The sequence below is a fragment of the Gracilinanus agilis genome, chromosome 5 (genome assembly GCF_016433145.1).
Source record: "Gracilinanus agilis isolate LMUSP501 chromosome 5, AgileGrace, whole genome shotgun sequence".
In the NCBI taxonomy this organism is placed as follows: Eukaryota; Metazoa; Chordata; class Mammalia; order Didelphimorphia; family Didelphidae; genus Gracilinanus; species Gracilinanus agilis.
Genome location: NC_058134.1, coordinates 215,499,749 through 215,513,368, shown reverse-complemented (window position 1 = coordinate 215,513,368; position 13,620 = coordinate 215,499,749). Strand labels below are relative to the sequence as shown.

The window sequence follows — 13,620 nt, the reverse complement described above, 5'->3', positions numbered from 1 at the left end:
ATCTTCAGACCTCAGAGTAGGCAAGAGAAATGCAAGAAATATGATCTATCTCTCTCTCTCTTCTCTCTCTCTCTCTCTCTCTCTCTCTCTCTCTCTCTCTCTCTCTCTCTCTCTCTCTCTCTCCTGTCTCTTATACACNACTAAGTGGGAAACTGAGCCAGATACCCTTTGAGGACCCTTTCGACTCTGAAGGGCTAATTCCAGCATGCTGTATTTCAGGGTGGCATGACAATGGAAGAAGTCTTCAGAGAAGGCTTGAGACTTCCTCCAGAATCTTTGCAGGCATGTGGGTGAGACAAGGCCATAGGAATAGCATTTCCAATTCTGAGGCATCCTAAGGAGAGTTACTTTCCTCTGTGGAGTGAATTCTCCCCCTCACTTTCCTCCTGAGTCCTAGTTACAGCTTGTCCAGGGGGTTGGGGGCTTTGGCTTGGAAATCTTCAGACCTCAGAGTAGGCAAGAGAAATGCAAGAAATATGATCTATCTCTCTCTCTCTTCTCTCTCTCTCTCTCTCTCTCTCTCTCTCTCTCTCTCTCTCTCTCTCTCTCTCTCTCTCTCTCTCTCCTCCTCCTCTCCCCTTCCCTCCCTCTCTCCTCCCTTCTCTCTCTGGGTCTCACTCCTTTCTCTTTATATCTGTGTGTGTCTTTCAATCTGTGACTCCCCACCATGACTCCCTATGCCTTCATCTCCTGCTTGTGCTTTACTGACCTTCTTCACTGCCCCTTTTCTTTTGTCTCGGGTCTCTTTCTCCCTTTGTCTGACCATGTTTCTCTCTGTTGTCTCTGTTTTTCTGTGTGTTTTTCTTTCTCCCCTCTCTGATGCTTCTCACTCCCCACCTTTGGCCATTGTCTATCCTGGGCTCCTGCAGCCTTCTGGGCGTTCCTCTGGTTTGTTGGTTTCTGTTTCTTGGCCAATCAGTGGCAGGTCTCCAAACCTGAGGACAACCCTATGAATGAGGGAACAGATGCGGCTCGAGCTGCCATCACCTTCTCCTTCTTCTCCATCTTTACTTGGGTAAGTCAAGACTCTGCTTCTAGTCCAGGAACCAGAATCCTCGTTTTCTTTCCTCAAGGCTGGTTTTAGCAGGAGCCAACTATTTGCAGTCAGAGAACACTGGGCTCCATGGTCTCTGAACCACTAACTGCTAGGAAGTTTGGTGAGTAGAGGGAGGAAAGGGACCCAAGATTTAGATCAAAACCTTTACTTGGTTCTTAGCTTGGCAGCCTAGTCCTACTGCTGATGAGAGAGGGAGAGAGAGAGCTATCACTGCCTTTTACTCAGTGTCTCATTTTGCCCATCTGTAAAATGGAGAGATAGCATCCCAGTCCAAAGTTAATGAACAAATGCCCATAAAACCCAACAAGCCTGCGATTGTAACAGCATTTCCTGGATGCAATGAGTTACTGTAACTAGAATCAGTTGCAGGCCTGTCTGCTCTTTTTTTTTTTTTAAACCCTTCAGCCTTAGAATCAATACTGTATATTGGCTCCAAGGCAGAAAAGTGGAAAGGGCTAGGCAAGTGGGGTTAAGTGACTTTCCCAGGGTCACACAGCTAGGAAGTGTCTGAGGCCAGATTTGAACCTAGGACCTCCCACCTCTAGGCCTGGCTCTCTATTCACTGAGCCACCTCTCTGCTCCTGGCCTATCTGCTCTTAGCTTCTTTGCCATTAATAGGCTGCTCTTTGGTTGGTAGACAGTTCCTGCCCACAAAACCCTTCTAGCTTGGCAAGACCTGCCACAGTTTGTTCTCCCCTGGCAAAGCCTATGAGAGCCAAAGGCCCCCTTTGTACTGCTCTGCAGAAGTGATAATAATAAATAATAATAATAATAATTTGTTTCCATGGGACTTAACTAAGTGCTCTCCTCCCTGTGAGGGAGGTAGTGAAAAGATTACGTTTCCCACTTTACAGATGAGGAAACTGAGACTCAGAGAGATGAGACCATTTTTCCAGGATGACCTAGTAAGCTAATTAGTTACAGAGCTGAGATTCCCCCTAGTCTTGGCATCATTATTATGGTGCCAAGTCCCAGTGAACATTTCCTGCCATGCTACACCTGTTGTGAGGAAGATTAGTTAGTAATTGCCTACTGCCAACCATCCATAACACCTCGCTGGTTTACCAGCATCTGGTCAGAGCATGCCTCTGCATTAGTTGTAAGGGTTATGAACCATGAAGGAACAAAACATGGGAAGGAAGGTCTGAAATTGTGGCCAGTCTTCCAAGCCCAATTGTCCAGGGGATCACCAACCTCTTTTTGTCCTTACTGGTAAGGGTCACAGTTGAAGCTCTGGGAACATCTTGTTCTGGCTGGATAGGATGAGAGGAAAGGACAAGCTGATCTGTATTGCTGTAGGACAGACAGACAGATAGACAGACAGACACAGAAAAAGAAACAGACAGAGTGAGAGACAAAGAGACAGACACAAAGAGACAGAGAGGGAGAGACAGACAGACAGAGAGAGAAACAGAGAGAGAGCTGCAGATATGAGAAGAATGCCAGAAAAATCTTTGGCCTGGGACCAAGTGATCAGTCTCAAAAGAACTTGATGTCCTATAAAAAAAGTTGGTCACTCACACAGTCCAAGGTCCTAAAGCCTTTTTGGCCTTAAGCTTTTGATTTTGGTCGTAGCTTGAGAAACAAAATGTTGCTGTTAGTCACTAGTCTTTCCTGTTCCAAACACAACTATTTATTTTGCACCCCCCAATTCTTCATTTTCCAAATATGTGAGGCACTGCCTTTGGTGCTGGGGCTGCAAAGAAGAAAAACTACACAATCCCTGCCTTCAGGGAGTTTGCAGCCTAAGATGAAACACATAAACGTCAAAAGAAAAACTATCTGGGGGCAGCTGGGTGGCTCAGTGGAGTGAGAGCCAGGCCTAGAGATGACAGGTCCTAGGTTCAAATCTGGCCTCAGACACTTCCTAGCCATGTGACCCTGGGCAAGTCCCTTAAGCCCCGTTGCCTAGCCCTGACCACTCTTCTGCCTTGGAACCAATGCACAGTATTGATTCTAAGATGGAAGGTAAGGATTTAAAAATAAAATAAAAATAAATTTAAAATATCCCTTGTGTCCCAAGCAGCTGCCTGCTTTGTCTGCCCTGATCTTGACCCTGGCCCCTCCTATCAGTTCTCTTAAACCTGAAACCAGACATTCCCCTTTTCCAAGAAGTCTTTGACTGGCACTGACCAAAAGAATAGTTATCCCAAATGAATGGGAGATCTCGAAGCCTGGGTATGAGGAAGAAAGGTGAGGGAGGCACCTCTGTGCTGCCTCCCTTTAAAAATAAAGAAGGCCCTGGTCAGAGCTACATCCCATGGGTCAAGCCTTTTCCTCCTGAAGGGTTGGTGTGGGTGTCCATCCCTGCAGTGGTAGAAAGGACAGAGGAACAGAGGAGTCGGGCTCCCCCCACCTCTGGTTTAGATGCCTGCTTCTTATGAGACCTTGGGCAGGTCTCTTTCCTTTCCTGGCCGTGGACATAGTACCATCAGCCTAAGCTGTAAGGCATTGTGGGACAGTGGAAAGAGCCTCAGGTTTGAAGTCAGAAGACCTGGATTTGAATCCAGCAACTGCCATTCATTCCCTGAGGGAGCTTTTCATTTCCCTTCTGTTGGGTCTCCATTTCACCGGGCACTAGAGGCTCTCTAAAGACCCTTCCAACTCCAGAGCCCAAGTTCTTTTCCCACCCACTCAACCTTGCTCTCTCCTTACAGAGCATGCTCGCGTTCCTGGCCTCCCGGAGACTCAAGGCTATCACCTTTCAGGAGGAGTACAGCCAGCTCTTCCCCACACCTCCTCCACCTCAGCCATAATTGCCCTCCTCACAGCTGCCTGACCTCCCTAGTCCCCAGGACTGCTGTACTCCAGACCTCTGGGACCCTGGCTTGGGGTTAGAGGACAGGGTGGGTTGGAGATGCAAGGGAAGGGCAGGGGCAGAAGTCATCACAAAGATGGGTCAGAGAGAAGTTGACTTGCTCCTTTCAGCTCTGAGTTTTGACTAATGGGATGTCCAACCTCAGTCCTTAGAGGGCTCAAGGGTCTAGCACCCATCCCTGCTAGTTAAAGGATTCACTTTCCTCAACTTGCCAAGGGGTGATCAAGCCCTGGAGAGAGGATTCACAATGACTAAATTGCAGAGGGCCAGTCTGTCCAAGAGGATGGCCAAGCAGGCTAAAATATGGGTCAGCACATTGCCTGCTCAGTAGGATGGTCTACTTGGGGGTCTGAATCCAGATCAGAGTGGCTTAGTGAGGACGGAGTCAGAGCAAAGGCGTTTAGGTGCCACAAATGGATGTTACCCAGCCCCAGTAGCCTGAGGCACTGTGAACCATCCATTCATGTCTGGCATCACAGCCACATGGGTGGGCCAGAATTCCCTCTGCCCCGGACAATGGTGGATAAACATTTGATACCTTCTCTTTCTCCATCTCTTCTTGTTGGTTAGACTGTGCAGACCCTCCTAACCTCCAGGGGCAATTCACCCCTCGAATACCAGACTCTCCATGATTCCTCTTTTATTGATTACTTTATGGAGCTTACACTGAAATCATTGTATACCCCCCCACCCCAATCTAAGGGAAGCACCTTTCTCCTATCACTGACACCTCTTCCAGGCCCCTCTTTGGTTTAGTCATCTGGGGGATTGCTTCTCCTCAGAACTAACGCAGCAGTTGTTCCTCCCAAAGGGCCTGTTCCATAGTAGGGGCTTGTGTCACTCCCCAGCTGCCCTGGGTGAAGAAGGCCACAGAGGGAGAGGCCTTTGGGAAATTTATAGTCTGGGAAGGGGCTGAGATGCAGAAACAGAGAGAATGCCCAATCCACATTCCATGAAAAGGGCTTCAGCCCTTGCTGCCCCCTGGACCAAGGAAGGATGAGTCACGGCCAGGCCAGGGCATTTCGGAGCCCCCCACAAGGCAGGCAGCCCAACTTACAAGAATTCCTTCTCCAACGTCACAAACAGGTGTTCCTCCAGACTCTTGGAGAATCTTGGGCAACAGGGAACTCGCTCTCTCCTGAGGTAGTCTGTTCTGCTTTTAGACAGCTCCAAGGGTTAGGAAGTTTTCCCTCTCCCTGGTAGTCTGTCCTTTGCTTCTCATTGCAGCCTCTGAGTCTTTTTCTAAAGGACAGATTTTCAGATACTCCTGTCATGTCCCCTCTGCGCTAAACAATCTTGGTGCCTTTGGATGATCTGGTTCTCATTTCCTTGTTGGCTGGTGAAGGGACCCTCTTCCATATTTGTGACACAGCCTCTGCCTTTCTGGGGGATGTTGACAGTCTTTCAGGAGCGTGACGCCTTCTGCCCCATGTACATACACCCTCCAGCCATGGCCATTCTTCCTTGGTTTCTCTTTACCTATGTTCTTGTGAACTTTAGGAGCCCTGCAACGTCTCTCCTAACTGCCCCAGACTTCCTGCCCACAGACAGTCTCTGGCTGAGCTTCCTGGTTGGGAGGGAGGAGAGTTACTAATGACACAAAACCCCAGCAGCATCTCTTCGGGACCTTCCCAGGATCCTCCAAGTCAGATTGGGCAAAGAAGAAGCCATCTGTCTTCCTTAACTATCTTTAGCGTCAGGCAGCTTGCCCCATGGGTACAGAAACCATTCTGGGCTTGGCTGTCCAAACTCATCTGGATCGATATGGGGCTTTAGCTACTGGGCAGTCACCAAGTCCCGCTTATTTCCCCGGAATGTCCCTCATTTCCCAGGGCTTTTGGGGACAGCCCCATCAATGCCTGGAACCCTTTGCCATGACAAAGCCTTTCAACATTTTCTTTCAGACTGGTCTTATTTCTTTCTGGTCTCCTGGCTGGTGGGGTCAAGATTCAATGTGGTATGATGCCAGGCTGTTATTTTTCTCATAGATGGGTGAACTCAGCCTAGGAGGATAATTCCTATCTAACTACACACATCTGAATTCTCTCAGGGAAAGCAGCTTCTGAAGTTGCCTTCAGTTCAAGGCCTGCAGTTCCTGTGTACTGCCCGCCTGGGCCTCCTGCCCTCTGGTGGTGGCATGAGAGGGAAGCAAAGGGAAGAGACCCATCTTGTTGAGGGCCCAAGATCCACTGGGTGGCTCCTTTTCAGTCTTCTCTCAAAATGATGTGAACAGTAATAATAATGTCACATTTGTAGAGCATGGTCAGGTTTACTAGCACAATTGTCTCACAACAGTGCTTTCATAGAAGTAACATAAATAATAGCACCCCCATTTTACAGATGAGGAAAGAGGTAAAGAGAGATCACAAATCTTCCTTGACCTGTTGTTTCTGGTATCTTACCGCACTGCCCTCGACCAGGAAGCTGGCTGATTGCAGTGGCTCATTCCCAGGAGGCAGGCTTCTTTATCTATCATTTCTGCTCTAATTGGCACTAATTGGTTATATTTGGGGCACTAACCCTTCGGAGTAGCATGGTGCATGTACTAACCATTAACACTGACTAACCTGGCTTTTGTCTGTGTGTCTCCTCTCTTTCCTGGTGTTCCCTCTTCCCACCCTCCTGCCTTTGGCCTTTGTCCACTCCCTCCCAAGGTTGGCCAGGCGGTGCTGGCCTTCCAGAGGTACCGGATCGGCGCCGACTCAGCCCTCTTCTCCCAGGACTACACGGACCCAAGCCAGGATTCGAGCATGCCTTATGCCCCCTATGCCAATGAGCCGGAGGCTGCACCCGACATTGGTGGCTCCTACCAGCAGCCTGCCAATGCCTTCGATGCTGAGACACAGGGCTACCAGACACAGGGGTACTAACCTAGTTATCGGCCCTTCCCCAAGCCCCTTCTGGCCCCCACGTTCATTCCCCCTTGACTTCTCCACTTCAGCGGCCAGAGGCAAAGAAAGACGCTCCCATTGCCTTCTCCCTCCTAAGCCCTCCGCCCCAGCTGTTTTACACACATACACTCACACTCACACACACAAACTCCAAACTCGCCGTTCTCTCCCAGTCCTTGACCTCATCTCCTCTCGCTGAACGGAGTCCATTTCCATCATGCTGAGGTGTGTGTATCCTGCCCCTCTCAAACCTTACTAGAAATGTCTCTGAATTCCACCTGGGTCTTAGGGGTGGAGAAAGCTACAGAATATCCAGGGGGCTTGACCATCCAGGGAGAGAATGGTGGTGTCTACCCGAGGGGTAAATGGGTATGGTTGAGGGGGAGGCGTGGAGGTGTGCACGCATGTGTGTGTGCTCGTGTATGTGTGTAAACATGTGTCTGTGTAAATGGGAACAGTCACCAGGGGCTGTTGTTGGGAGAGCTGAGCAAGTGTAAGCACATTGGTGGCAGAAAGGTTTATAAGTCTGTAGAGGAGTGACTTAGAGGGGCTCCTACTGGCAGAAGGGTCAGGTGTGTTGGGAGAATGATAAGAGCGCTGGATTCAAGGGAGAGAAGACCCGGGTTCTAGACTTTGGCTAAAGAGCTTTCCTGCCTGTGAAATGAAGGCCTTGGCCTTGACGCTTGCAAGCTCAGATGTTTGGAGAGGTAGGACTTGGGATGCTGTCACAGCTCCTTTTCCTGGGTTTTGGTGCTGTGGGGCCCTTTCAGTGTTATTGCCATTTCTGGGATCACACTTGGCTCAGATGGGAAAGCTCAGCAGATTTTTCTGTGCCTGAGATAAAACAGAGGCATTCCAGCACTGGAGTCCATCCCAGCTGTAGGGTGTCTCTGCTGATCTGCATGTCCTCTTGGCCCAGTGCTGTCCAGGTCAACCTATCTCTCTAGATCGCTGAACTCAAGGTACAGGGACATCGTGCTTCCTGCCCAGTAATGCTTCCCATCGGAGATGAGCCGTGTGGGTGGGGTGCCCCTAAAAGGAACTCCCTTCTCCTTTTTGTCCTGCAGGTTCCTGTATCATCTGGGCGTGACCCACTTGTAGATACCAGAATCCAATGGGAACAGCTAGGCACTTCCTGGGCCTCCTTCCCCCTGGAAAACTAGACCAGCCTTCTCCATTCCATGCTTCCACCAATTTCCAACCTGAGCCACTCCTCCACCCTCACCCTTCTGTAAATCCAGCTCAACAACCTATTTTTGCTTCTTCAAGGCCTATGGTTGGAAAGGTCCTTTAAAATTGTTTATCTCGGGGGCAGCTGGGTAGCTCAGTGGAGTGAGAGCCAGGCCTAGAGACAGGAGGTCCTAGGTTCAAATATGGCCTCAGACACTTCCCAGCTGGGTGACCCTGGGCAAGTCACTTGACCTCCATTGCCCACCCTTACCACTCTTCCACCTCTGAGACAATACACCGAAGTACAAGGGTTTAAAAAAAAAATTGTTTATCTCACCTCTCATTTAAGCCATCCTCTACAGATGTTTTGGGCCAGTCTGGCCAGCTTTAATATGGCCAGACTCTAAATAGCCTGGGTGCAGAAATCATTGATATTCTGAATCAGTCAATTAATCAATCATTCACTAAACTTTTCTAAAACATCTTTCCCAGGTTCAGCCTTGCACTAGATACTGGGGGTGACATCCAAGCTGAGGAAGAGCTGGAGACATGGTCCCATGGACCGTGGGTGGGGAGAAGGCATGGCTCTACATAGAACATTTTTTGTTATTGGGTGGAACCTGTGAGTGACTTCATTAGTAAAGGGAGCTCTGAGTAAGACTTCCCTCCTTACACTGGCAGAGGAGACCTGTATAGGCTGCTTAGTCAGAGAGCTCTGCCTAGGGCCCTGAGGGTTAAGTAATTTGCCCTGGATCACAAAATGTGTTAGAGGGGAGACTCGAACCTAAGTCTAGATTCTGAGGCTGGTAGTCTAGGCATGCCACACTGCCTGTCACTGGAAAGCACAGGGCCTTTATCTGGAGTAAAAGGTATGAGAGGTGAAATGGGAGAAAGCTTGGAAAGACAGATTGAGGCCTGATAGAGAGCCTTGAATGCCATTTGCATGCCCTCCCTCACCTGCCGTCCAAGGACACCTGTTCTGCCTCAGCATCCCAGAGTGCCCATCCACATTCTGGTATAATCCCCCTTTTGTTAGGACAATGTTAGGGTCCGAATGGATGACCACCCAAGGAGCACACGGAGACAGTGCAATAAAGGGAAGTCTTTATTTCTAGTGCGAGCTAGGGGAGCTCAGCAAAGGAGTTCCGGGGGGTGGCATAGTCAGAGTAAAGATTATATATGTTTGGGGTGGCGGGAAACTCAGGGGGTAGCGGGTGTTGGCAGATTCAGGGGCGCCCTGTAGTTCTTGAAGCGGAACTTCTGTAGCCTTTGTAGTTAGTGGTTTTTGGCTGTCTCCCCAAGCATGTAGGGTTTTTATGCTACATTTGGGAGCCTAATAACACCCTATTGTTAGTGACCGTGGATTTCTCTAAGACATCCTGACCTGTTAGTAACTGTGGGTTTCTCAGAGCCATCCTGATCGGGGAGTCCCTAGCTTGTGTTTGCTTGTGGTTGCTTAGTTTCTGTGTCATAACTTTGGGGTTCTACATTCCCCACTTTTTCTCTTGGACCCTTGGGAAATCATTCTCTTCCTCAGAATCTTTGGAAGCCCCTGAGACCCAGAAAAGTTAAGGAGAAGAAGAGGAAAGGCAGCCTGGGCTGGCTGGCCCTTTCCTGACCATTCTGGTTCCCATGTCTACAGATAGGTCTTCATTTTAGGGAAGCCTTAGGGTCCACTGAACATCAGATGGGCTTCCTCTAGCAACCAGACTGCACAAGAAAAGAACAATAGAGGTGGAGAAACCCATCCAAGTAGAGGACATCGATCTGTAGCCTTTCCCCACGGCTGGAGAAGTCATGAAATAGACTGTAGAAGAAGGTGGCCAGGAGGAAAGGGGCTACAAACCATGACCTGTTTAGATCAGTCAGAGGAAGTGGGGAGAAAAGAAAACTTGGGAACCAATGGAACTCCTCTTCAAATATCTGAAAGGCTGTTTTGGGGAAGAGGAAGTCAAGGATGATAGTGGAAAAGAACCCTGGATTTGGTGTCAGAAGATATGAGTTCTCATCTTACTTTCAAAATCAAAGCCCCCCAAATCAAGCCCAAATAGGCTTTATTTCCATTCATTGCTCCTAATATGAACCCATAATATTTCGGCTTGAAAGAGACATTAAAGGCCATCCTAGTCATTGCAAATTTAGAGCTGGGAGAGACCTCTGAGGTCCTCCAATCCAAGTAGGATAGTCTGTTTTAGAGATAGTGAGCCTTCGGTCACTGACAGCCTTTCGAAGGCTGCTGTGTGTAAAGGCTGTAATAGAAGTAGGAGGAGGATTAGAAGCCACTTAAAGTCTTTTCCATCTCAAATATTTTTTCCGCTTCACCAGTAACTTGTTAGGTGGCTTTGGACAAGTCAGTTTCCTTCTCTAAGGTCTAGTTTCCTCATCTATAAAATGGGGGGCTTGAACTCTGTCCTCCTCACCTCCTGGAATGTTGTGAAGCCCATATGAGGCAAAAGATGTGGAAAACACTCAAAATGATGTTCATCTGAGAGAGTCAAGGGGACCTTCTCTCCCTGCACCTCTACCCCCTCCCATCCCATGATCACCTACAGTGAGGCCAATAGAACCTTGTACTTGGGGGCAGAATTCCGAGCTTTCATTCTCCTGAGGCTGCTTACTGTCCAGGAGACAAAGCCGTTAGCCTCTGGGGGCTTCAGCTGCCTCATCCAACCTGAAGGCAAGGTGCTAGACCAGAGGATCCTGGGCATCCCTCCTAGCTCTAAGAGTTAGGACTCCTTTGAGTTAAAGTTTGCCCTCAATCTGATGGGGGCTTAGGGAGAAGGGGATGCTTAATGGTAATCATTTTACCTCCTTGCCAGATTCCAACTCCTCATCACCCTATCCCACCCTCAATTCCAGCCAGGATCTCCCTATTCAATCATGACCAATCCCATGTGTACTGCCCCCTCTTTTATAAGCAAAATCCCTGCTAGCCAGTCAGCCCCAGCTGACTGAGAGCTCCCCTCAGTTCTAGGCATCTGTTGGATGTTTCTCTCACTTAGCTCCCAGGAGTCTCCCAGGGGCCTCAGACATGTAGGTTTCCTGGGGTGCCTCTAGCAGGTCCAAGTTCTGGGAGAGGACCGTGATGTCCCGATACTCTATCTCCTTCGATGTGAGCCCAAGGTTTTCACCTCCTAGCCTGCCTTCTCCCACCCCAGTTTCAGGGTCTCCTCATTTTCACCGTTATCTCTAGGTCCTTGCTGCTCCCTGGACCTCCCTCAACTCACCAAGGGCCCCCAGTCCTTCCCCCTTCTTAGACCCTGCCTTTCTGCCCTGGTCCTGGCTGGATCTAAGTCCAAGAATCTTTCTTGGAAAACAGAGGGTGTCCCCAGGGGCTCCTTTGGGGCAATGTTCCTCACTAAAAGAATTGTGGGAGGATAGGCACCAGTCCCTCTGCCTCCCAACGCTGCCCCTTCTGACTACATCCTTGGGGTGTCCCCAATCCCATTCTCACCCCTGCAGCATTACTGCCTGTGTATAGTATAAATATCTATATTTTCTATATATAAGATGTATAATATAAGGCTATACAAATATATGTGGGGGGGTATGGCTGTGCGTGTGAGTGGATGTGAGCGTGGTAAAGGATGGTCAGCTCCAGGCGAGCTCTCCCCAGTGTATCCAGATCCCTTCCTTGCCCACCAGCCCTTGGCCACCTGTCTGGTTGCCTGAGAGGGACTCTCAGACCCTGCGTTGGCTGCATCCTGTATATTTGTGCTGATCCAAGTGATGGTGGTGACTCCTGGTGATATATCAATAAAGTGGTGTTCCAAACCCAGCGGCTGGCTACGAGTCCACTATTTTTTCCGACGTGAGGGGTGGGCACCGGGGCTGAGGAGGAGGGATTGGGCATGTCCATAACTTCCCCAGCCCAAGGCACATTTCCCAGAAATGACATTTAGAAGGGACCTAGCATTGGACCAGGCCAGCCCCATGTTCCTGTGTTTCGCATCAGAGCTTCTATAACCTAGAAAGGAAAGAATACTTGATTTGGAGTCAGAGACTTGCGATTTAGATTTTCGTCAAGCTACTTCCTACTTGTGTGATGGTGACCAAATGACTTCCTGGACCTCTTCATCTGTAAAAGGAGATTAGACTAGATGATCTTTTTTAAAATGTTTAAACCTTTACCCTCTCTCTCAGTGTCAATTCTTTTTTTTTTTTTAACCCTTACCTTTCATCTTAAAATCAATATTGTGCATTGATTCCAAGGGAGAAGAGCAGTACAGGGTTAGGCAATGGGGGTGAAGTGACTTGCCCAGGGTCACACAGCTAGGAAGTGTCTGAGGCCACATCTGAACCCAGAACCTCCTGTCTTCAGGTCTGGCTTTCTACCCACTGAGCTACCTAGCTACTCACTGAATGAATACTGACATAAAAAGATAAATATAATAAAAATTATAATGAAAGAACCAACCAAAATGGGAAAGTTGAAAAATATATTAAAGTGCAGCAAAAATGTGGGAAGGGACTGAGTTTGTATGCCCAGTCTTGGTATGTCAGTTGTCCTTAAAAATGAGCCCTTTGTCTGTCTGTCTGTCTGTCTCTCTCTCAAACACACACACACACACACACACCCTCTTCCCACACCCCCATGAAGGTGAGCTATGAGGTCTGAGTAGGGAGATGGAGGCCAACAGTCAGACAGAACCTTGTGGAACTCTTTGAAGGGGAGATATTGACTCTGACAACCAGATGGAGGGACAGACCTGCTAACAGACGGGGAAACCCTATGGGGCATCGGCCCGCCCCTGGGAAGGTGAGTGGCCTCACTGAGGTCTAATGGGAAAGGGGAATGAACAGAAGAGAGTGCTGGATTGGGTGGATTTCGGCTGGTGCCCTATCTCTGGAAGCACAGGGTACATATCCAAGCTGAGAGGGAGGGGAGGGGAGAAGCTCTCTAGCTATCAGATGGAGGCATCAAAGGGAGAAGGTGTCTGGAGCTTAGATTGCCCAGAGCAGCAGGTATAAGGGCACGGGCAGTCTCTGGCATCTGAGTTCCTAGCTCCAAACAGAGGCATCTCACATAAGTTCCTCCCTTCTCCCTCTGATGTCCTATAAGTCCTTTGCATCACGGCCTCGCAGGGAGCCATGGAGCCCATTCAAGGGATTGGCAGTGGGGAAGGGCAATAGTATGAACCCTGGGCACAAAGCCAAGAGAAGGATGAAATTGGGAGAATAGCAAGTTGTCCAGTTTAGGTAGACACTGAAATCAGTTTGGAACATACTTAATTCAAGGTGAAGGAAAGACATCCAGGTAAAGACGTCCTGTTGGAAAGGTGGGCTTAGGGCTCTGGAGAGAGGCTAGGCTGTCAGGAGAATGGGAGAATGTATGGGAGGATCTTGGAGCATCTCGCTTCATTGCTTCTGATTTTCTCATTTCACCCTGAAGAAGACAGAGGCCTGGAGGGGTTGTGACCTTTGCAAGGTCACCCTGCAGATAACTGGTAGATCTGTGATTGGAACCCAATTCTTGTCTAGTCATCTGCATGAAAGTGATACTTGAAACCAAGGGTGAGAGAAAAAGAAGACAGCTGAGGGCAGGGACAGGAAGATGAGGGTCCAGCAGAAGCAGAGATTCAAAAGTGCAATTTAACATGTATCAGGAACCTATTATGTGCCATGTTTTGCTACTAGATGCTGGGAATACAGAGAAAAAAAATGAAAGTCAACAGCACGCCCCC

The 13,620-nt window shown here is 49.0% G+C and overlaps 1 protein-coding gene across 2 annotated transcripts in view; it reads left to right on the top strand.

Moving 5' to 3' along the window:
• SYNGR1 (synaptogyrin 1) overlaps positions 1 to 7,384 on the top strand; it is a 33,375-nt gene extending 25,991 nt beyond the window's left edge. The window contains exons 3-4 of one of the 2 annotated variants that reach the window (XM_044678632.1): positions 870 to 1,015; positions 6,530 to 7,384. In XM_044678632.1, coding sequence (XP_044534567.1) covers positions 870 to 1,015; positions 6,530 to 6,745 — 362 coding nt within the window. In that variant the 3' untranslated portion in view covers positions 6,746 to 7,384. Of the gene's footprint in view, positions 1 to 869; positions 1,016 to 3,714; positions 4,508 to 6,529 lie in introns of those variants that run through there. The other variant, XM_044678633.1, reaches the window with a different exon arrangement.
• Positions 7,385 to 13,620: the final 6,236 nt, after the last annotated feature.